Raw genomic sequence first — 25,656 nt, forward strand, 5'->3', positions numbered from 1 at the left:
ATATTGCTTCTTTGAAGGGAAAAAATACAGTTGAAACAAGAACTTGACTTGATGCCGCGTTTCCGGACACTGCCCCAGGAAATTCAACCATCAAGGATTAATATGCTAAGTTTAGACGTGGTGAAATGAGCACCGAAGACGGTGAACGCAGTAGACGCCCAAAAGAGGTGGTTACCGACGAAAATATTTCAAAAAAAAACAACAGAATGATTTTGAGTGACCGTAAATTGAAATTGAATGAAATAGCAGACACTCTAAGATATCAACTGAAAGTATACATCATATCATTCACGAATATTTGGGTATGAGAAAGTTCTGTGCAAAATGGGTGACGCGCGAGCTCACTTTTGACCAAAAACAACGACGAGTTGATGATTCGGAGCAGTGTTTGAAGATGATCAACCGTAATAAACCCGAGTTTTTGCATCGATATGTGACAATGGATGAAACATGGCTCCATTATTTCACTCCGAAGTCCAATCGACAGTCGTCCAAGTGGACTGCACAGGATGAACCCGCTCCAAAGCGTGGGAAAATACAACAGTCGGTTGGCAAGGTTATGGCGTCTGTATTTTGGCATGCACATGAAATAATTTTCATTGACTACCTTGAAAAAGGAAGGACCATCAACAGCGACTATTACATAGCGTTATTGGACCGTTTGAAGGACGAAATCGCCGAAAACGGCCGCATTTGAGGATAAAGAAAGTTCTGCTTCATCAAGACAATGCACCGTGTCACCAGTCAGTGAAAATTATGGCAAAAATCCATGAACTGGGCTTCAAATTGCTTGCTTGCATCATTCTCCAGATCTGACCCCCAGCGACTATTTCCTGTTCTCAGATCTCAAAAGAATGCTCCCTGGGAAGAAACTTTTGTCGAATGAAAAGGTGATCGCCGAAACTGAGACTTATTTTGAAGCAAAGGACAAATCCTACTACCAAAAAGGTATCGAAAAGTTGGAAGGTCGCTATAACCAATGTATCACTCTTGAAGGGAATTATGTTGAATACAAAAAACTAATTTTTCCAAAAAAAAAAAATTTGATTACTATGGTAGGCCGGGGAGTTTTCAATTGACCTGTTATATTTCTATAGAGTTATTTTCGAGAAGGAGAAAACACGTCTTGACTCTACGAAGACTGAGACCGAACTTTGATGACAAATAGCTACATAAAATCAACCAGATTTATTTATAAGATTTAATTTTGAACCGATTAATGATATTTAAACTGGATCCAATAAGGCTAGAAAGATCATTCCAGAAATCTATTTAACAATTCTTTCAAAAAGTAAAAAAAGTTTACTTAAAATCCTTTTATTAAAAGGGGATTAATTTGGAAAAATGAATAACCTATTTGTATTTAATTTGAGAAGTCGTACCACTCAGATTAACAAGCTATTTTGTTTTAACAAATATCCTAATATTAAACTAATACAGAGCCAAGCAATAAAAAGCAATAATTAAACTATATGTAAAAATCAGTACATACTACTAGTCTCATTTCATTGAGTTTTTTCGCAAATATGTATTTCAATAAACTCAAAATTCAAAAAATATGGATCCAAGGACAGATGGTTCTAACAAAATACCATTACTTACCACACGGAGCCTACAACAAAATCGACGATCTCGAAAACATTGTACAACTATGTCTATGTACATTAACCAGAGCGAATGAATTGCATACGTTAGTAACATATTTTAATATCACTGGCCACTTTATATATTGATATTGCCTTCCCAAAAAAGCGTATTAATATCTATATCTGTTTGTTATATTCCTTAGATATAACGAAAAGTTATAATTTTTGTGCTAGTAACATATATAACCCAGAGGGACCTAAAATTGATGATGTATCAAATGTTATTCAACCCTTTTATGTTCAGATATTTATTTACAGCGATAATGAAACTCATACCTTCACTTTTACTGAAATTGTCGAACTTTATACGCATGACCATTAATATTATACATAAACAATTGTTAGAATTACACATGAGAGAATTAGGAAGAAACTTACACACCAGAAATGCTGAATAGCTTAACTTATGCTTTGTAATGTTTTGTAAAATCTTTTATTTCTTAGATTTCAATAAAATTTTAGAAATATGCTGATTTAGATAATGCATTACATTTCCATGTTTCTTGGAAATTATTGCTGTTATTGCAATAAAATATAAATGCTGCCATTAGTTAGCAGTATTTTGGTTAAGAAATTATTACCTATCGGATATATACTGGTGATGACATACAAAAGAATTTTACTTTCGACTGGACTATAACTAACCTCAAGGATTGTGAGAAAAATAATTGAACCAGTGGGTTTAAATGCCGGATTTTACGACGCATTGTCACAACGTCTCTTTTTTCATGCAAAAGAACAATAACTATAGAGATATCTTTCAGTCGCCGATGGCAAAGTTAATAAATATCTTCTTTTACCAACCATATGTTATTAGAGTTGTTTTCTTGACACTTACGGCCAGTAAAATTGTATGGCACGCCAGTTTCCTGCCACAGTCCTGTAGGTGGTGACCATTATTAGTGTCTATTGAAGTTTCCTACAGTTTGGAGAACATCCAATTACTTCTGAACATATGTGACACAAAAATAAACAGAATACCCTCCTTCATAACGTTAAGAAGCGAGAGAATGAAACAACAAAAAATTAATTGAACCTCAACATTTAAAATATGACATTGTCCTAAAAAGTTGTTGTATATTTAACAATTTGGTATTCATTTGTCCCTCAGAAGTCCTGGATGGAATTCTATCCCTGAGAAAAAGTGACATTTCATTGTTTTGTCTTAATAAAATATTTTTCTCGTTACAATTCAATTAAATTATTCAATATTTAGGTGAGGATGTGAAGTTGAATTAGTTATTATAAATTACAAATTATCAATAATAAACAAAGATAAGCATAAAGAAAGAAGTTCTAGTTAGTCCACCGATCTAAATAAGTGGTATTTATATTATATGTCTGATAAATACTCTGAGTTCAATAGAACCTTTCATTCAAGCTGCAACAGTATCTTTTACAACTATTGTAATGTATGTCGAGCGTTGTCATGCAAGAGGATGACTTTGCGTCTGTTACTCGCTATTGCTGGTCTTTTTTGTAGCAAAGCGTCGTTCAGTTTCCATCAGATCCCATATGCGCAGCAAAATTTTGTTCATGAATATTCAACTTTGTAATCGATGTGGATCTTTCTTCTGGACTAAACTATTGCTTTTTGCGCGTAGAATTGTAATGAATTAATTTTTCATCGCCAGTCACAATACGTTAGTGAAAACTCTTTTTTGTCTGGCAAGCAGCTTTATTTTCTTTTCGATCTCTTCAATCGCATGTAAATGTCTGGAAATAATTCAATCAACAGCTAAAATAAGGTTTCAGCCGGGTTTTCTCTCAATAAATCTTGAAGTTAATTGTCACAGTCACAGACTTCTGCATAGTACGTGTTATAATTCCTTTAATTTAGTTACAGTTAAAATGACTTTAGTAAAATAACTTTTGTTGTTTTTGAATCAATGAATAATAAAGAATTCCATGTGTTTTCATCAGAACTAACGAAAGAGTTGAATGCAGGTAAATCAAATAATTCTACAAAAAAAAAACATCGAAAAGTTGGAATAACAGCTCTATTAAATGACAGCATGATGATAAATAAAATCGACTTACTACAAAAATGTTTATCTTAAAATGGAAATTTTTATTACCATATTCTGTATGCAAACATTAAAAATCAAAATTAAATAAAACTGAATATTATATCTGTTTCCAGGTTCAATGTAATCATTATTATTAATTATAATAAGATCATTTTCCCTTTTTAATTAAAAAGTTAATTTTGTATATAAAATTGGGAAGAAATATTCAATAGCTTTTTAAAATTTAGAAAAACCACTTTAAATTCCTTTAACACCCAGAGTACTGATTTGACCGACTCTTTATAATCTCCAGACCACTGTGCATTAATTGGTAAGAAGAAAATTTCTCTTTTTTACAGACAAAGGGCGTGGCTCAAACTCCAATATTTAATTTGAAGCAATTATTTAATCATAAGTGAAGATCCATCGAAATACGGGTACAACTTTCCGTGGTCGCGCCTTATTTTTGCTCAAAGTATTTTATTATCGTCTTGTCAACTATGAAATCTCTTAAATATTCCTACAGATATAAAAGAAATATGAACGCCTGTTAGAAGAGTCCAACAAATTACCTACAATCATTTCTTAATGCACGTTTTGCTTAAATTATCTAGAAATGTGCCTGCATATTGTGCAGAACATTCACTCTGTATATTTTTCGAATTACAAAAGTTATTATTGTTTCTACGAATCGGACGGTTGCAGTATTGCTCGAACAATTTTATTGTTAATAGCTTGGTAGTAATTTTTTCATAATGGAACTTCTATAAGGCCATGTTTTTCTTTGTTTTCGTTTTATACACGGCTATATACTGCCACACATAACTACGATTTCTTTGTTTTGGATTCCTTATTATCTTTTATACTGCTTTCACCTCCATGCATTGCATATTAATTTGAAAATTTAATGTTACTGAAATGTTATTCATTTGCAAAGCAAAAAGGCTGGAAACAAATAAAAATTCGGTTTAACTTTTTAATAATTAGTTAGGAATTAAATAAGAATGTGTAGTTCTAAACAATAGGAAAAAAAATTGGACTGACTTAAATATTTCTCTAGATGGACAACTTTGTGAATATTTGCCAATTTAGACAAACGCTCTCCATCCATTTAAGTAACTAAAACGTAACGAACGTTAAATTAACTTCATCAGCAATCATTCAAAGCATCAGATTCATCAGCAAATTATTTAAGTTTTGTTGCATTTGATCTAGGTCTACATCAATTGATGGTTGCTATTCGTTCTTTTCGTAAATTCTTGTCAATTCGAGACGTTAATATATAGAAGAAGTCAATAATATTATTAACTTAAATATCACCATAAAAGAAACCATAGTTGATAGCCGAAATATAATAGCAGCATTACCATAACCTTTTACAAGTGTTTAATGGGTACCAAGAGCAAATCAGACAGAAAACATAATGCAACAGTAATAACATAAAACACTAATAATGACAGACAAATATCATTAGTAGCAGAAACATATCAAAGCTATAAAATTTTACATTGTTTCAATCCCTAGACTTGATAACATTACAATTACTATCAATAAACGCGGTTAAAGAGTACAAGAAGCTAAAGCAGGTGTACGACAAGGAAGTGTACTGGGGTCAATGCTTTATCTACTCTACACTTGTGATATACCATAAATGGAGAATATTACGATGGCTACATTTACTGATGATACTGCGATTATAGCTGTCGGAGACAATAGAGAAGAAGCCACACAAAAATTACAACAGGCAAGTGACAATATAAATAAGTAAATCTGTGCATGTGCAGTTCATCTGCAATCAGATCGTAAAACACCAATAGCATTAAATAATACTGTCATTCCATATAACAACAACGCTAAATATCTCGGAATGAATCTGGATGCAAAATTTGAGACATTCAGATACCCACTGTCAGTCAAGAAATCAAGAGAATTGCAAGGGGGCTTGAGGAAGGACTCCATTCTCATGAGAATATTGAAATATTGCAACTTTTGGATACCGCTAGACCAGAACAAAGACTCAAAATAATCAAACCATCTGATCTTGTGTTGTGTTGTGTAGTGAGGTTCATGTTATAAAAATACAACAGTGAAATGCATAAACATTATTTTATCAGAGACTGAGATAGGGTCGATGGGTCCTCCTAGTTGTATACCTAGATTTAAGTTATCATAAAGATACTTTGTAGGTTAATCGGAAACGACTAGTAACAATGTAATAATTAAAGAGAAATAAAAAATAAGAAGTACTATTTAGAATTAATTTGTGATATTAGCATATACAACATTTATTTCGACTATTAAGCCTGAAGTTTGTTAGTCCAGATAAATTTAACTGTCAATACTAATAACTTTTTGGGGTAAATGATGTAGCTCGGTGAATGGAGGTAAAACGAAATGAAACAGTGGTGTTTACATTATGTGACCGTTATTTATTGGCTATATAAAAAAAATGTGAAAAATACAATTAGATAAAACGGATGGCAGTGGTGTTACCTGGAGACGAGGCTTGGGCAGTCGATGGTGGTACGTCTAAACCAAACGATGGTTGAGCACTGAATGAATCGAAATACCCTTTAATAACATCCCAGATAAACGTCTCGGGGTTGCTGTCAGCTATTCGTTATTGGGTTCTAGTTGGCCCTGCTGGCGCCCTGCCCGTGTTCAACATCTGGGATTATATTTCTGGGTATTTCGTAGACCGTTATTCCACGATGTAATTATTTATTTATTTATTAAATGCCCGACAGCCTCATAGGCTATTTAGGACCTAGTACGATATAATGTTACAGAAGACTTATCATTTTACAGATATTCGCTTAGATCTAGACATATAAGATGTCTGGGTAAAATGTGTCTAACTAAACTTGAGAAGAATACCTTGCTTTATGGTTATAATAATGGTGTGTGTTTTTGTGATGATAATACGTAGCAGGATTCTCATGATTTTTAAGCTTCAAAAGAAAAAGTAACTTCATTAATCGAATTAATGTCGCAAAACTAACGTTTTTCATGTTATTACACAATAACAATATATTTGATGCTATAGTTTATTGCTACATTACAAGATTCTTCATAAAAATAAGTAAAATAATCGAGTACCTAGTATCGAGTAAAATAATCAGGATTCCACTATATTTGAAAGAAAATGCGTTCTTTCTCGAAGACTTATTAAAGTTGTATTTCACGAAAAATTGTATAAAAAAATATCTGTGATATGTGAAATTTATTTTGATATGCAATGAAATAACAAATCTGACGGATTAAAATATTACTTGAGAGTATTGTAAAAGGTTTTGCAATAAAAATAAAAATCTCTTGTTAGATAATAAATAAAATATTTGCCTTTGATTTTATAAATAAGATATTTTTTATTAAACAAAACGTGAATATCAAAAATCAGCATTGTTTTCATTTATTTACACTAAGATGGCTTTAATTCGAGATAATTAGTTGATAACTAATTTGGCAGAAATAAAAATTCATTATGAAAAAACTTTGTTTAAATTGAGCTTCACCTTGCTCGTAGTAAACTAAAAAACTATAGCGACTATTGAGCGATGTGCTAGATAACCCTCTTCAAGAACTATAAACAGAATATTTCACATAATTAAATTATATTTAATGAAGCAGGCCAATAATCCAATAAGTAACTGCATTTTAGAATTTTAATGTAATCCAAAAATTTAAAAACGGTGAATAATTTTTGTATAAATTGTAAATATTCTGAGGAAATTTCAGGATCTAGACAAATAACAGAAAATTGATGCTGGAGGAATTTTATTAAAACTTGTAAATACAAAAATCTATAGACTTGCAAAAGAAAAAATAATTTTTCATTAGTATAACTTATCTTCTCAAGTCAGAAAACAAAAAGATAATTAACCACTCGAAAAATCTAAAATTCATTGGCGCTTGCATATATTTTGATTAGCGATATCCATTGATAAAAATGTAATGAAGTATAAATATAAATACCTGTTAAACAAACATTTTTTATCATTTAATTATTACATCGTTACTAGTCGTTTCCGTACAATTTGTCTTTATGATAACTTAGATATAGGTAGAAACTATGTTACGAGGACCCATCGGCCTCATCTCAGTCTCGATGTAGGTAGTTATGCCTGTAGAATTTGGCTGCGCCCACAATATTTCTCAGGACTTCTTTTATGTTACTCTTTGCAGAACATCCCCATCATTGAAGTCCGTATGTCCATATAGATTTCAGTATTTGCTTATTTAATAGCAATTTATCATGTTCTGATAATTGTGGTTTTCATCTAATTATCCAATATATTTTCCTATATTTCAATTCCAGTTTTGCATCAAGATTCATTCCGAGATATTTAGCATTTTTGGTATACGGAATAAGAGCATTATTTAATGTTATTGGTGCTTGTACTGTCTGATTGTACGTGAACTGCACATGCACAGATTTACTTTCGTTAATTTTTATTTTCCAAGCTTGTGTCCAATTATTTATATTGTCACTTGCCTGTTGTAATTTTCGTGTGGTTTCTTCACTATGGTGTCCGACAGCTATAATCACAGTAACATCAGCAGATGTAGTGTATTTCACAAGTGTAGAGTAGATATAGCATTAACTTCAGTACACGTCCTTGTGGTACACCTGCTTTAGCTTCTTCTATTGTAGAGTTCTTCTTATTTAACTCTAAACATTTTGACTGTAATGTACAATTTTAGTAGTTCGGAGGGTTGTTTTGGTAACATTTTCTATATTTTATGAACAAGGCCTTCATGCCAAACCTTATCGAAGGCTTGTGCTACATCTAAGAATATAGCTGAGCATACCTTTTAACTTTCGTAGGCTTTTTCAATAACATCTGTTATTCTGTGGACCTGGCCAATTGTTTAATGCTTGTTAGTAAACTCAAACTGGTGTGTTGGTATTAGGTTTTTTCTCTCTATGATAAACAAACATTTAATTTGATGGTTTTGATATTTCTTTACAACAAATAACAGTTTTCCATTTGGTATTATTGAGTTGTTCAGTTTATGTAGATACTAAGCATGATGATGACGTATGATGATGTTGCTCCAATATATATACTATATATGATAATACTGCTCATATTGTCCAATAACTTTGAGATGATCAAAAAAGGAAAATTACAACCATTTGAATTGACTGAGAATGCCATTTCGAAATAATTAGTCCAGAAAAACCACAAATTTCGACACAGAAGCGGAATATGCTTCGTCATATAACCATGTCTTACTGTGTATAAGAAGTTCTGTTCATCTGCTAAAACACAATGGAGCTATTACTGCAAATAGATACCGACGTCAATTGGACTAATTAAACAATGCATTGTTCCAAAATGACCTAGAAATAATGGGCTCAATTAGAATGGGAAGTCATTTCCTTCTGATTGCTTCTACTCTCTAGACATTTCCTTCTGATTAGCATTTGTTTTGAGCGATGCAGTATGACTGGGCTCACACACGATTTCAAATTGCTGAAGAAGTGCGAAGAAGTCGCTACCATACCAATATTGTTCTTTCGACATGCTGTCATCATGTTTCCAAGAACATGGAAAATAATGGAATATTTTGATTAATATATATTATACCAACTCTTCTCAATAAATTCATTTTTAAAGTGAAAAAATTATCAGAATACATGCAAGAATCTAATAGTTCATTCCGACTTCGTGTATTTCAAACTATAAAGCCGTGTTTTTCTTCTTAAGCACTTTATAATATTAATAAAATTACTATTTTTCTTAAACTGAAAAGATCAACTATTTGTTCATTCGGTTTTTATAAATTATGAACAAATTTAGCGATAATTCCACGATAAACTTATTAATACAGTATTACTATAGTAGGATAAGCTATTTGCTCTATAGATTGGCTGACCCCCCTGATCTGCTTTGAATGTAAACTTATTATACATTTCTGATGTCCCTTATACTGTCTGAAATCTAAGCGTAGACCTAACCAATAGTTTTATTATTCATAACGCTAAGCAGCAAATGTTTTTATTTCCCAGGAGCTGAAAGAAAGTTTTAACTATGGCCTGTTCTGCCCTCCGGAAAACGGGCGTGCCGGAAAATTCCTGGATGAGGAGAGACGCCTTGGGGACTATCCCTTTAATGGACCTGTGGGTTATCTCGAGGTAAGGGCTGGATTCATGAATCATTTAACTAATTTTAAGGCGGGAGTGTGTCGCAAGCTTAACGACTTAATGTAGGCCATCGTGCGAAACTGGTTATATAAATTGTTATTTATGTGTTTATTGTTGTAATTTTAAGGAGTTGAAGTAAATGTTTACTTTACGCGTGTTGATAACCATTTTATAGCTTTATTAATATTAAAATTATAAAATTTTCTGTAAAGTTACAATTTAATTACACAAGTATACACGGTTTTGGGCCTGAACAACCAAAAGATGGGAAACTTTTGATCTGAATCCAAATCAGCAGCCCGTTTTTTAGAATTGGTTTTTGCAATTAAAAAGTATATATCAGATATGAGCAGAGGTTGAATTGAGTCCTTCATACTGATTGGGATCTGTTTCACGCACTAGGATCCTTCAGTAATCACTCATCATGTCTTCATCCCAAAATCATTGGTATCGCATTTTGATGTTCACTATATCTTAGTGGAGCCGCTCTCCTTGCTCCTCGCATGTGTCCTCCAAGTTGTGTGAGAAAAAATCAAAATGTGAATGCAGAAAATGTTTTATGAGATAAATTAGAGCTCCAATCTTTTATTTTTATAATTGTAATTTTGGTAATTTTTGCTACAAATTGTCGATTACATGCTTGTAATCTGCTGAATTGTGAACATCAAGAAAGTTGTGTGCATCACTTTGAAACGATGCCCATGCTGCTGCGTTAACCAAGCGTTAAACATGTTCTAAAATTTGCGATGGCCATTAGTAACGAAATTAATTTAATTGCTCCGTGGAGATGAAGATAAAGTATTTTCCCTTAAACATGGACAAATTGGGAATGCTTGTGGGCTTTCACACTAATGCTACGTCAGGATGTTTATACTATGCTATTTTTTTAAATTTATATCAATTACATCCATCGAGAAAAAGTAGCAATCGTAGCAATGAAAAGTATAAATTTTCACCGAAACTTGTATAGCTTTTATCTGCACGCGTTAGAAAACAATTTCCGTACCTATACCTTGTCAGTGTTTACTCCATCTAAACCAAAGTACTGCAAATACGTTTCTTTGAGTACATTTATCATGATTTTTCCACGTTTACTAGGCATGTAACATGCCCAAACGTAATAAAAATACTTTGAATAGATTTTGCAACGTTGTCTCTGTATTTCTGAAGCACAATTACATAACAATAACAAATATCAAATGATGCTTAATGCAGCATCATGAGCTGACAGACATTATAAGAGCGCTGTGCTGCCATCATGTGCGAACTCGAAAGCTCGAACCTATCTTGACACACGGATTAAAGGTCTGAGTTCAGGGCATTAAATAGCGTTAAGAATTATTATCATCTGCTCGGGTCCAAAAACTGACCAAATTAGTAAACTTGTGTTATTTTTAGCGGATATTTTCTTTAATTTCCATGTTTATCTTTTATTTGTATTTTAATTAAAAGAGACTTCTTTTGCCAATCAAATCAAATGTCATTTTTTATTATCTCTTACTTGTCAAAAGCTAGCTTAAATTTTTTAAAAATCAGAAGCAGCAATTTACATGTAAAGGTAAATGAAACAAAATAAAGAGGGAGAAAGGAATTTCGTAAAGTAATATGTTAAATGTTGGAATTAATTCATAGTGCTTATAATTTATTCAAGACGAAATTGAAAAAATAATTTTCGTCGCTAACTGCTTCTTTTTCCCATCTTTCGAATCAGATAAGAATTCCATATCGTTGTAACCCATGAATCGATTGCAATCTTCGTAAAAAGTGAAACCCAACAACATACCCCAACGGGAACAGGAAGAGAGTTGGTGACAATCGTCTATTATGGTGTCGTTTAGTTTTAACAAGTCTTAACCCTTCTGATGCTATCAAATCCACAGTTCAATTTGTAACTGATGATGTTTTAGTTTACCGGTATTAACCCATGAATTTTTATACTTAGAATTGTCGTAACAGATACATTTTTCTTATTTTTAGTTATAATCTGATATAAAAATACTTTCCTTTTTTATTGAAGCACCAGCTCTCAATTGGAAAACCACTTCAAACCATTAATTCCAACAGCTAGTAGAAAAAGAGTAATTTAGGGATTTGTCAGATAAAATTTTAAAGGCAAAAATATAAACTTATTTTACACGAAATTATGATCTGTGATAACAAAACTGATAATTTTAATTTAGATTATTTTATAACATGAATGTGAACATGAATTCATACGAATGTTAACAGTAAAATCGACATAAAACATAAATACTAAAAAAATTTATCCGACAGCCAGGATATATTGCAGCTGATAGCTGCTGAGAATAATTATGTATCACTTTAGTAGCAATATTGAATAAATATATTGAACAAACCGCTTCAAAAATGTTAAAATATAGGCCAAAGTAATTTTACTACAATTTTATCTTGCCAAACATCATTCCTTGGTTTCTTGTTAGAGGTTGTAAACTGAGTTTAAGATTGTTTCTAAAGGTACTCAATTTTATTAACCGTGAAACCCATCTAAGAGAAAGATGACAGAAAATTATAAACAAGGGATGACAATTTGATTCAATTTATATTAATTTTGAAAATTACAATTATAATCGTAATTATGTTGTTTACATTTGTTCAAAAGCATACATTTGAAATAATTTTACGTGTTTCAGTTAAAGTACAAAAGAAGAGTTTATAAGATGGTCTCCTTGGACGAGAAACAGTTGAAGAGTCTTCACACCAGGGCGAACTTGAGACGGTTTTTGGATTATGTTCAGAATGGGCAGGTGGAAAAGATTACGAAGATGTGCTCGAAGGGCCTCGATCCAAACTTTCATTGTCAGGATTCGGGAGGTAAGATAATATAGTTTAGAATATTAGTTTCCTATAATATGTTTATGAAAATTATTTCTTTTACTTTCTAAAATGTATTAAGAATTGGTTTCTAAGTACAACTTTCCGGTTAGAGGAATAATTGATTAACGCTATTTTCTTAGTCATCAGATAATACACAATAACCAAAAACTAAATTTAGACGATATAGCAGAAAACAAAAAAAAACTAAAATAAAAATATATAAACATGGCTATATTGAATATGTGAACAGTAGTATAATACTAAAAATAAGGCAGTATGGTGGTTTATAAATCAATCATAATTAATTAATTGAAAGTCTCCCCGGTTCTCTACTATATACTAACATGCGCTCTCAATCTACTATTTCTATATATATATCTTTTATAAATATTTCTTTAATCTTTTATTTTATAATATATAATTGTTACAATTATGTATTACATTTTACTTGCATACATTTTCAATATATTTTAACTCTACCAAAAGTCTACCTACTCAACGCCCTTTACAACAATTATTTCTTCCGCACTATCTTATGTTATGAAAGTAAAACAATATTAATGTTGACTTATTCGTTATTACTTGTACAATAAGATCTTTGCCTGATATGCTGCGGCTCCTAATATCTCACATTTAAGTAGGACCTAAACCAGCTCTACACGTCCATTTATACAGTATTTTTTTATTTTATTTACCATTCTTTCCTCATCAATCGTTTTAAAGGTCCTTTTTTGGCTTCCGGCTGAAGAGGTTGAGAAGGGTGAAGTCTACACTGTCTACTATAGATAGATTAAAATCTTTTATAAAGAAATCTCTATGAATGTGATGGACCAAGAAAGACCAATTTTTACAGTTTGCAATGCAATAAATAGCCCACTTAATCTTATCTGAAATCATTTATTTTCTTTGGTTGCCTCACATTTATGTAGTATTTGTAAAAAAAAATCACAAATCACTTTCAAAATGTCGATCTACTTTTCAAATAAGAAAAGTCTTGGTTATGAGAATCACATCAGAATCAACCTTCAGATTTGTATAGCTTAAATAACAAAAGAAAGTGACACTACTTCTTTATTTTCAAAACAATGGATCAAAAACAATTTCGTGTTTTAATTTTACACTGCTTCTTGATTGGAAAAGATACCGTTCAAGCAAAGCAATGACTTGAAATGTGTGACAAGGACTCCGCTCCATCAGAAACAACAATAAAACGTTGGTTTGCTGACTTCAAACGTGGTTGTAGAAACACCGATGATGCAGAACGCAGTGGACGTCCAAATAAGGTGGTAACGCTAGAAAACATTAATAAATTGACAAAATCGTTTTGAGTGATCGAGAAGTGATGTTGCGAGAGTTAGCTAACATCGTAAGGATATTAAAAGAACGCGTTGGTTTTAAATTACATGAGTACTGACTATGAGAAAGTCCTGTTCAAAGTGGGTACCGCTCACTCTTGCTCACTGTTGACTAAAAACAAAAACGTGGTGATGATTTTGAGCAGTGTTTGGCCATGTTTCAACGTAAGAAACCGGAATTTTTGCGCCGATATGCGACAATTGAGGAAATATGGATCCATCATTTCATTCCAGAATCAAATACTACAGTCGTCTGAGTGGACAACAAATGGTGAACCTCTTCCAAAGCGCCCGAAAACACAACAATTAGCTGGAAAGGCATTGGTATTTCGGGATGTGCGTGATGTAATATTCATCGGCTATCTTGAGAAGGGAAATACTCTCAACAGTGAATATTATATAGCAGTAGCAGTATTGGAGCGTTTGAAGGCAGAGAAAGACCGCATATGGCAAAGAAAAAATGCTGTTTCATCAAGAGACCGCACCGTGTCACAAATCAATTAAAACAATGACAAAACTACATGAATTTAACTTCAAACCACATCCACCGTATTCGTCAGATTTGTCTCCCAATGACTACTGGCTGTTTGCAGATCTCAAAAAATGCGCACCGGTAAGAAATTTCGTTCGAATGAAGAAGTTATCACCGAAACTATTTTGAGGCAAAAGATAAATCGTTCTACAAAAGTGGTATTGAAATGTTAGAGCGGCGCTGGAATGATTGTTTGGCACTTTATGGACATTATGTTGATAAATAAAGCAAATTTTGATAGAAAAAAACACGTTTTCTTTGTTAAAGACAGGGCATTTCAGCCCATGTTTAATCTTTTGTCCTCGATTTACACCCTTTATGTTTAAAATTTGGTAACTTATAAAGTCTACCGGCTTGCAAATGGCTAACCTAGATGTGTGTATTACCAGCGTAACTGAGATGCTAATGTCATATCAGATTCTACACTCTTCTGATCGACACTCACTTGATATGATTAAATTAAACATACAGTTATGCTAATTGTTATCACGCAAAATCTGTCGCGCCTTTAAGTAGGTTTTTTTGCAAGCCATTTTAATGTATTCCGCTGATAAACTCGGTTAGTTTCACCGAATTATAAAAACAGACAATAGGCAATCAAGACGAATAATACTTCAACAACGACACAGTGAAGTATCTACAATTTATTGTTTTATAATTTTTGAAAATCTTGTTAAAGTTGTTTCGAAAATGTAATAATTAGATAACATCGACAATCAATCAAATCATAGTAGCAACGGCATATAACAAAGTATACCTCACAGGGAATATTGGATTAAATATACAAAAAATGTACATATTTGCTGAATGCTGACATGTTCAAAAGTAATTTCGTTTTGTAAAATAATTATGAATTTCAAGTGATTTGTCAACATAATAAATATTATATTTTCTTAAAAATCACATCATACCATTTACTAAAACATTTAACGGTATTGTATCTTTATTACAACAGTATAAAACTAAGTCGTTTTTATAAAATACATTGGATGTCCAAAGTATTTAAATAAATTCAATATATAGTGCTCTTACATTTTTGAGTAACTTAAATATTCTATATAGTAGTTAAACTAAATTAATAAATTAAAACCAGGTGCAATTTATTTTCCATGGTAATCACATTTCAGTTTGAACAGAATTTTAAGTTCTTTTCTGTTAAAAGGAATCCAATTCTAGACCTGTGTGCTTTACACAAAAACATAAAATTATCAAGTTTTGAAACATAGAAGATGATTGAGATATTTCATTTCATTTTTATTTATGTATCAAATTTTCGGTTTTCTACAAAGTAAATGTAGGTACAAAGAAATTAATATTCGACTATCATATTTTATCTCTATAGTTGATCATAAAAGATGAAACATTAGTTTTCTGTATTTGTTATTTATAAAAACTTAATTATTTATAGATTGATTTTACCAGAAATCCAGAGTTAATCCAAAAGGAGTCCTTGTTTCGTCACTCGGCAAACCTATATATTAAGTACTTTAATATATCTTGATTAGTAATAACTATTGCTGAAAAAACAAAATATCAATTGTTAAATTCTACTGTATATATTGATGATAATGACAAAAAAATACATTGAGTGCCGAAAAAGTTTGAAAATAATTAATTATAAATTTATTCGAAAAAAAAAGAGTGCATGCAAATACCTAATAAATCATATACATCGATTATCAATGTGTGATGGAATTGTTCGTTACTTTTTACAAAAACACTAGAACACAGGTATTTATAAATCCAGCAAATATGTAAAGCTTAACTGGACGTATATATAGATAATCCAGTATTATTCGAACTCAAACCGCCGGTTACAATAACGATTTCTTTTACTCGTTATAAGTTATTATAAGGTATACCACTGATTATCAAATGATGTCTTAAAATAATACAGGTGATAAAATATTTATCGCCGCTTAGTTCAATATCCGATGGTCGATACCCAATTAACACACTTCATCCACGCCATCCTCCCCCTTCTCTGCAACGCTATTTTCCATCTCATTTCGAAGGAAATAATAAAAAAAAGTCTCCGCGTCAATAAAACGACATCTTTTCAAAGTAATCCTGTTGGGCTTTAAAGACGGTCCCCATTCCATCGATCCCCAAGGATATATTCCCGTTTTCTCAGACGTCGGGTTTCCTTTTAGCTGATATTCTTTGGTTTACGACCGTACTCTATCGGTTCTATCGCCGATATCGATGATGTTATTGTAACGCAAATTGGTTCGTTTGCTTTTATTCAAATTTTCATCGTGCAATAATATGGCGTTAGAAGTGAAAGTTTACCATAACAAATTATGAATAATAGAAAAATATCGAGTTGGACATTAATGCATTTTCGAGATGCATTATTGGTTCTCGAGATATTCAGTTGTAATTTAATAAAATAGTATTACTTTTATAAAAGCCTGACAACAGACGCTATCTACTCAACAAAAAAGTTAAAACATCAGTAAATCCAAGAAACATTGACAAACTGAAGTGCAATAAATTAAATATTTACCTGATGACCTATTTCACTACTTATTATCAATTCCATTATATGATTGAACAGGAGTTAACATACGTTTCCAAAAACGTTGTTTCCTCGATATAGGCGCTTCTCTAGAATCCTGCCAAAAATATGTAAAAAATTAATCCAAAAAAGTCAAAACCAAAGGCTTTATAGTCCTCAATTATAAAAACTATAAAACTATAAAAAATATATTTCTAGCATATAATTAAGGACAGTGTAGTGTTAAAAAGCTTAAAAAACCCATGCTCCCAGGCTTTTTGGAATTTTATACGAGACGTTTCTTTATTATCCCCCGGCCTGACACATAGATGGCGCTACTAGAATGAAATCCATATGTTTTTTAGTTAACCCTAACACTCAAAAGATGCCTGTATAAATTTGAGCTGTCGAGATCATTAGTTTGTGAATTATAGCATTTTGAGTGAAGCAACTTTTGTTATTGTGAAATAATAGATAAACAGAAAATACAATTGAAACAATAACTTGACTTGATTCCGAGTTTCCGGACACTGCCCCAGGAAAATCAACCATCAAGGATTGGTATGCTAAGGGTAGACGTGGTGAAATGAGCACCGAAGATGATGAACGCAGTCGACGCCCAAAAGAGGTTGTTACACAAAATCCACAAAATGATTTTGAATGACCGTAAATTGAAACTGAATGAAATAGCAGATACTCTAAATATCATTCACGAATATTTTGGTATGAGAAAGCTCTGTGCAAAGTGGGTGCCGCGCGAGCTCACTTTTGACCAAAAACAACGACGAGTTGATGAATCGGAGCTATGTTTGAAGATGATCAAGCATAATAAACCCGAGTTTTTGCGTCGACATGTGACAATGAATGAAACATGGCTTCATCATTTCACTCCGAAGTCCAATCGACAGACATCCGAGTGGACTGCACACGATAAACCCCTTCCAAAGCGTGGGAAAACGCAACAGTGGGCTAGCAAGGTTATGGCGCCTATATTTAGGGATGCGCATGGAATAATTTTCACTATCTACCTTAAAAAAGGAAGGATCATCAACGGCGACTATTACATAGCGTTATTTGACCGTTTGAATAACGAAATCGCTGAACAACGGCCGCATTTGAAGAAAAAGAAAGTTCTGCTTCACCAATACAATTCACCGTGTCAAAAGTTCACGAATTGGGTTTCGAATTACTTCCTCATCTAGCGTATCCTCCAGATCTGGCCCCCAGCGACTATTTCCTGTTCCCAGATCTCAAAAGAATGCTCGCTGGGAAGAAATTTTCGAATTTCGAATGAAGAGGTAATCGACGAAACTGAGGCCTATTCTGAAGCAAAGGACAAATCGTACTACAAAAATGATATCGAAAAGTTAGAGGGTCGCTATAATCAGTGTATCACCCTTGAAGGGAATTACGATGAATAAAAAAAAATATGCCAAAAAAATGTGTTTTACTATGGTAGGCCGGGGACTTTTCAATTGACATGTTACATAAGAGGCTCAAACCAACATACTTTACCTCCCAATGGAATCCTTACATGACAAATAGTTTTTTAATGTTTACCTTGATAAAGCCAATCAGTAGACCTTCCGTATACCTTAATAAAGTATGGATGATGGATAATAAACGTCAATATCGAGGTAGCTAACGGCAACTACAATTAACTTACATTAACAAGTAAATATAGTTGGCAGCAATATCATTAAACACTCTTTGAAAATGTGGCTGGCTCTTCTAGCATTACTTTGAGTGTATAAATATCGATATTGGTGAATTGATTCGAAATTTGTTTGCATATCATCATCATCCATTCTTAACCGGCAGTTGAGGAAATGAATGAAATTAGAAGCCATGTCATTAAAACTGGATCACTCGACAATCCAAAATATATATCATGGTCAAATCATAGTGATTACACAATTCCTTGATAACATATAAATGCTTAAACTTAATTAGAAGCATGTAACACACCGTATTAACCAGACATCTTCTGGATAATATTTTTTGCTATCGGTCTCAATGGAATTAAGCTGTATGGGAAAGAAACCTATGAAAATCACTTGATTAGGATTTTAAACCAAAATCCGTAGAAGTTATCCGAATTACCCAAAATTTGTGGAGGTACCTAGAAAATGGCGAAATATTAAATAATTTAACATCTTCTTAACGTGTAACTGAAAACGTCAGTTTACGAACTATTTTCACCACCAAGTGTTACAATTTATTGAAATATGAAAATAATATTTAAAAAATATAAGATAGAAAATAAGTTATAATTTTAATTAATTAATAATACCAGCTCTATTATAATATTTCCATCTTATTGTATCCAAAAATATTTTAATCATTTTAACTTGAATGAGAATCATTTACACCACATTATTTATTCAAATCGTATATTTTTTATCCAAAGTATTTAGCAATATTTTCTTTTGACTTCCATAGTCTCAAATTGCAAAGGTATTTTTATTATAAGTTAGAAGTATTTTTCAAACATGTACAGTACCTAAGTTCAAACAGATCAAATGTATACTTTCGACCCATTCTTAACTTTGTGAATTGAGAAAATGAAGTTAAATTAAAGTTAAAACAAGCTTTTGGTTTTCAAATTATCATATTAATGTTACAATCTATTGTGATTTTTAGTAACTAATTTGTGAAGTAATGTAACAAACAGTTATAATTTATTTATTTCTATGAATAGTTGATTAAGGAAGTAATATGTCGAACTCTTTGTGGATGTTGGAGATTTCGTGCTGTAGTATATATATTCAGATTGTTCTTCTTTTTTCAGAAACACCCTTAACAATAGCTACAGGTATCAAGAAACCAGCCAAAGTTCTCATGGCGCTCGTAAATGGTGGCGCCCTCTTGGACTATCGAACCAAAGACGGTTCTACTGCCCTCCATAAGGCGGTAGAACACAAAAGCCTAGAAGCGCTCAAAACCCTCCTGGAGCTGGGCGCTTCCCCGAATTATAAAGATAATAAAGGCCTAACCGCCCTTTACTTCACTGTTACACCTAGCGTTGATCCCATCTTCACGGAAACCTTATTGCACGATTATGCCACTACCGGGGCAGCAGATACTCAAGGTTGGCATGAAGTTCATCAGGTATGTTGAGAACACCATTAATGCGTTTTTAGTATTAGAAATGATTAAATGTGACGACTAATGTTTCAGGCCTGCAAAAACGGTTTGCTCAAGCATCTCGAGCACCTGTTATTTTACGGCGCAGACATGAATGCGCGTAACGCTTCTGGAAACACACCTCTACACGTGTGCGCGGTAAACAGTCAGGAATCTTGCGCACGTCAATTATTATTCCGAGGCGCAGATCGGGAAGCTTTAAACTTCGCCAATCAAACACCTTACCAAGTTGCTGTGATTGCCGGTAACATGGAATTAGCTGAGCTTATTCAGAATTATCGGCAAGAGGATGTTGGTAAGCCAGCTTCGTTTGTTATTAAGCTTGAATTTGTGATTTTGGTGTTCATGTACTAAACTAATCGACAAAACAAGAACAAATGTAAAATAAATTACAAAAATCTTACAACCAATATTTGTTTACATTAAAATTAAAAGTAGTAAAACAGATATTAAAAGTAGTAATAGATCATTGTATTCATAATTCAAATTGAAAATATACTGTATGTGTTTTCCGATGGTAGAAAAAAACATTAGCTTCTAGCAAAAAGTATGCAGAATTAGAAATAATTGCGTTAAAAGTAATTTAAAGACAAAAAAAACAAAACTTTTCGTAGACCCAGAATTACCTGTCCACTTCCATCTCAGTTATTTTGATTGATTATCATAATAATATGTTGAAGATACAGCAAGTTAATAAAGAAACCCCCGTACAAAATATTTAGTAGCTGAATAATTATAGAGGAAATCATAAAAACATAATTTCTATGCACATAAACGACTAGATGAGTTCTCTTGAGATGCTTCCAGTGTTAATCAACGTCTAACACGTTTTTATGGCATTTACTAGTTTTCATTGGCAAAGTATCAAAATTACATCATCAAATTTTATGTTATTTAACTATTACTAATATTTCTTAATGTATACTATTAATACTAGGATAACAATGCCCGTATCTCGTATATTAGTCATCCGGCATATGTCTAACAACCTCGTTACTATTGTATGCGTTCGAAAACCATTAGGTAAAAAAACACAATTTATCAGCTCAGGTTTTTAGGTTGTCTTATCCGACAAGCCAAATTATTTCGATAATTTTTCATCGATTGATAAACTATTAGGAAACCAACTAAATGCGACAGATTAATGGCCAAAAAAACGGGTTCTTAATCAGTATGATGGAGACAAAGAGTGAGACGAAGAAAGCGAATCAGAGGGCAACTGAACAGCCTAAAAATATTTTGGAATAAATTTTATTTAATCAATTATCAATTAATCGTGGTGTGTTTTGTCTTGACAGGTAAAACCAGCGTTTTATTGCGTAATCAGTCTTGATTTGTTTCTAGCTCATTTTAGCGAAGTCATGTCGGTGTCTAATATTAATCTACTGATATATTTTTATGCCATCATAAATTATATGTCATTTAGTTTTTTTCAGTCATATTTCACATGTTTTTTTTTGTAGAAATGAGACAGATTTACTTAATTGATGTTTGCAACTATTAACATTTAACTAATTAATATTAAGTATTAAAATATATACATATGTTCTTGTTTTAAACAATTATTGCTCGCTAGCTTAGTGCATGGTAATATTCAAGATGATTCTACCTCTGATTATATAAAAATCGTTATAAAATTAAGATAAATAAAAATGATAATTAAAACAAATATCAAAATAATAATAGAAATCCTGTTTGCTTATTTATTTCAAAAATGACCTACTGTTTAACGTGGGCTCCGAACCACAGTCATCAGCATTAAGACTACCGACTGGCGAATGACCAACTCAGAGATCATCCCAGAAGACATCCGGTCTTACACAGCCTAATTACTCACGTGCCTGGGATGATTTTACTTGTCAGATTTTACACTTTTGCCTAATGGACAGTCACAATTACAAACATAAATTTACAACACCCTTGTTCCAGTAAGATTCGAATGAAAAATAATGTATTATTATTTTGAAAGAATGCTTTTATTATATGAATTTTAGATTTGTACCTGTTAATCAGGCTAATAAAGCTGTGAATATTGTAATTTTATAGCAACATGAGAAATGTCACAAGCACATTGTAGTCTGCCTGAAATGTAAGAATACTGCAGAAATAAGAGATAACCCAGTATAAGAAATAAGAGATAATTTCAATTAAATTAATTAATAAGATGGCCGATGTTTGCCTAACGAATTCAAAAATTATAAACAAACTTGAGAGCTGATTAGAAAATGAAAAATCGGCAAGTCATTAATCATGGATTTTGATCAGGCCAAAACTACTGCCATGGTTAATTATGTTATTAATGCAGTTACGCTACTCACAACATTTGTCAATTTGAAGGCCATTCACTATAACATATGAATTAATTAGGTTAAAACGATAATTTAACTAAAGTCGATTCACAGCAGAGGAATTCACAGCTCAAACCGAACGAAACTACCAAAGGGAACAACTATCTAAATAAAAACTGTCGTTAGACAAACACAAATGCGAAATACTATTTTGCTATCAAAGCTTCGAAAGCCTTCTGTAAATTTTTGTTTTCATTTGCCGTGATAACTATAGCAATAACCCTTCCATTTACTCAGTCCTTTCAGTCTAATCGGCTACATAACAGGTCAACTGAAAAGTCCCCGCCTTGAAAAATAGATGGCGCTACTAGAATTAAATCATTATAGTTTTTAGTTAGCCCTAACCATCAATAGATGCGTGTATAAATTTGACAGCTGTCGAATTATTAGTTTGTGAATTATAGCATTTTGAGTGAAGCAACTTTTGTTACTGTGAAAAAAAAAATGAATAAAAAGGAATTCCGCTTGTTGATAAAACACTGCCCCAGGAAAATCAACCATCAAAGATTGGTATGCAAAGTTTAGACGTGGTGAAATGAGCACCGAAGACGGTGAACGCAGTGGACGCCCACAAGAGATTGTTAACGGGGAAAACATTAAAAAAAACGACAAAATGATTTTGAATGACCGTAAAGTGGAAATTGAATGAAATAGCAGACACTCTAAAGATATCAACTGAACGTGTACATCATATCATTCACGAATATTTGGGCATGAGAAAGCTCTGTGCAGAGTGGGTACCGCGCGACCTCACTTTTGACCAAAAACAACGACGAGTTCATGATTCGGAGCGGTGTTTGAAGATGATCAATCGTAATTTTTGCGTCGATAAGTGACAATGGATGAATCATGGCTCCATAATTTCACTCCGAAGTCCAATCGACAGTCATCCGAGTGGACTGCACATTGTGAACCCGCTCCAAAGCCTAGGAAAACGTAACGGTCAGCTGGCAGGGTTATGGCGTCTGTATTTTGGGATGCGCATGGAATAATTTTCATTGAAAAAATCCATGAATTGGGCTTCGAATTGCTTCCTCATCCACCGTATTCTCCAGATCTGGCCTCCGACTATTTCCTGTTCTCAGATCTCAAAAGACTGCTCGCTGGGAAGAAATTTTGGTCGAATGAAGAGGTGATCGACGAAACTGAGGCTTATTTTAAAGCAAAGACGTATCGTACTACAAAAATTGTATCGAAATGTTGGAGGATCGCTATAAGCAGTATACCATCCTTGAAGGGAATTATGTTGAATAAAATAAACTAATTTTGTCAAAAAATTTTGCCAATAAATTTGTTTTACTATGGTAGGCCGGGGACTTTTCAATTAACCTGTGTTATGATCAGATTGAACAATTGAAAATAAAGTCTTTGAATCCTCAAGAGATCAGTTTCGTACGTGACTGAATGTTGGCATAAATATAGGTGACTAAAAAAATATTGTACGTAATGTGCGTAAACAAATAATGAATACATTGAATAATTAATAGTTATTGAAACAATGACTGAATAATTTATCTTCCTGTCTTTTTTGAGTTTGTTTCAAAAGCATTTGTTAACTATTTAATAAATAATCGAAATATTTTGTTATTTAATACAAACAATTCATTAATATAATTGAAATGTTATAAAATATTTTGCTATAATTCAGATTATGTTGATTGTCACAAGATTCACAGTAAATGCGGTTCTTCGATTTCGCTGTAACTGTTGTGATCGTAAACTGTGAGTATACTTGACTCTCATGTCAAGCTATAGTTAAGTAGATCAAGGTTAAATATTTCTTTGTACGATTATTTAATCGATCGTAAATAACTCCTTAAGTATAAATAATTTATATGTTTATGTTATTTTTACGGTTTTGCGGTTATCGGCTATAAATTATCTCATTTATGCAGTTAGTTTGTCCCACATTGAAGACGATAAATACGCCCTCCGAACTAAACGCAATTCCAAAACGACGACCAAATTCCAAAAACCGTATATATTTCAGGAACTCTTTGATTAAGGAAGCCTTGGATGGCAGTTATAAAAAAATCAAACTCCAAATAATATTTCGAAGGTAGCAACATACTCGGAATACTTATTTAAGTGGCAACACTTTCGTATATTAATTAAAAATTTGATGAGAATTAAAACCATTCAAGTACTGAATTGAAAATGGAGGTTCCAGGTTATATTCATCATCTTTTGTTTCTTTATTCTTGAGAAAGATAAAATGCAGCACAGGCTTACCGAAAATTGTGTGATGTCTATGCTGAAAATACATTGGATGCTAAAATATGGAAATGGACCGATATAGTACTTCTCGTCATATTGTTACAGAAATAAACATAACTTTGAATTGTTTACATAAGACTGAATACCATAAGAGCTCGATATTAGATGCCACGAGAATTGCCAGTGAAAAGTGTAATGGGCCGAGTCTCCATTTTTGAATCGTTGCTGAAACAAAACAAAATCGAGGCATTTTTGAATGAAATGACTACAGGCGATGACAATTGAATCAAATACGACAATGATGTGTGAAAAATATCGTGGTTCATACCCAGAAAAAGCTTTACAAATAATTTCGAATGTTTGAATTGATCAATAAGAAAGACGTTGTCTTACACCACATCAACGCTAGACCATAGATATCTTTAGTGAGTCAACAAAAATCGAAAGAGTTTATCTGGAGTGGATTGGACCCGTTACTTTTCGATGCAGAATGTTCTTAGGGTTAAAGCTATAAAAGGTACAGTGAAGTATCTCCCAGCAAATGATGAGTTTCGGCAGCTTTTTCTTTAAAAGTTATATCTTAATCTAGAACGCTGTTATTTTATCGGAATAAAACTTGGGTAGTTTTGATGTTAATTTTTTTTATAACATCTTTATTAGATACGCTTAGTACAATCTTAATTATAAATGAATTTATTACTACATTTCATTTGTACTTGGATTAATTCACAAGCAAGATGAGTGCGAGAAAATACATCAATATGTATTCCTCAATTATAAAATTATAATAACTTATAGCTATAGTTTACACTAAAGGTATACACTTTATATAAGTTCGTATGGTTTGGTTCGCTTCAATCTTCTGACATCTTGCGCGCGCTCTGCAGCAGTTGTATTGCTTCCACGTTAGTATGGT

The 25,656-nt window shown here is 32.5% G+C and overlaps 1 protein-coding gene across 7 annotated transcripts in view; it reads left to right on the forward strand.

Moving 5' to 3' along the window:
• The window catches only part of Prosap (SH3 and multiple ankyrin repeat domains prosap), a 292,925-nt gene that overhangs the window by 234,826 nt on the left and 32,443 nt on the right, over nucleotides 1-25,656 (forward strand). For all 7 annotated transcript variants that reach the window (XM_076401310.1, XM_076401313.1, XM_076401311.1 and 4 more), the window contains 4 exons: nucleotides 9,672-9,797; nucleotides 12,458-12,638; nucleotides 19,820-20,139; nucleotides 20,209-20,470. In XM_076401310.1, coding sequence (XP_076257425.1) covers nucleotides 9,672-9,797; nucleotides 12,458-12,638; nucleotides 19,820-20,139; nucleotides 20,209-20,470 — 889 coding nt within the window. The remainder of the gene's footprint in view (nucleotides 1-9,671; nucleotides 9,798-12,457; nucleotides 12,639-19,819; nucleotides 20,140-20,208; nucleotides 20,471-25,656) is intronic.

The sequence above is a fragment of the Rhynchophorus ferrugineus genome, unplaced genomic scaffold (genome assembly GCF_030347505.1).
Source record: "Rhynchophorus ferrugineus isolate W39M unplaced genomic scaffold, kcgeb_rfMv2 rfM3, whole genome shotgun sequence".
Lineage (NCBI taxonomy): Eukaryota > Metazoa > Arthropoda > Insecta > Coleoptera > Curculionidae > Rhynchophorus > Rhynchophorus ferrugineus.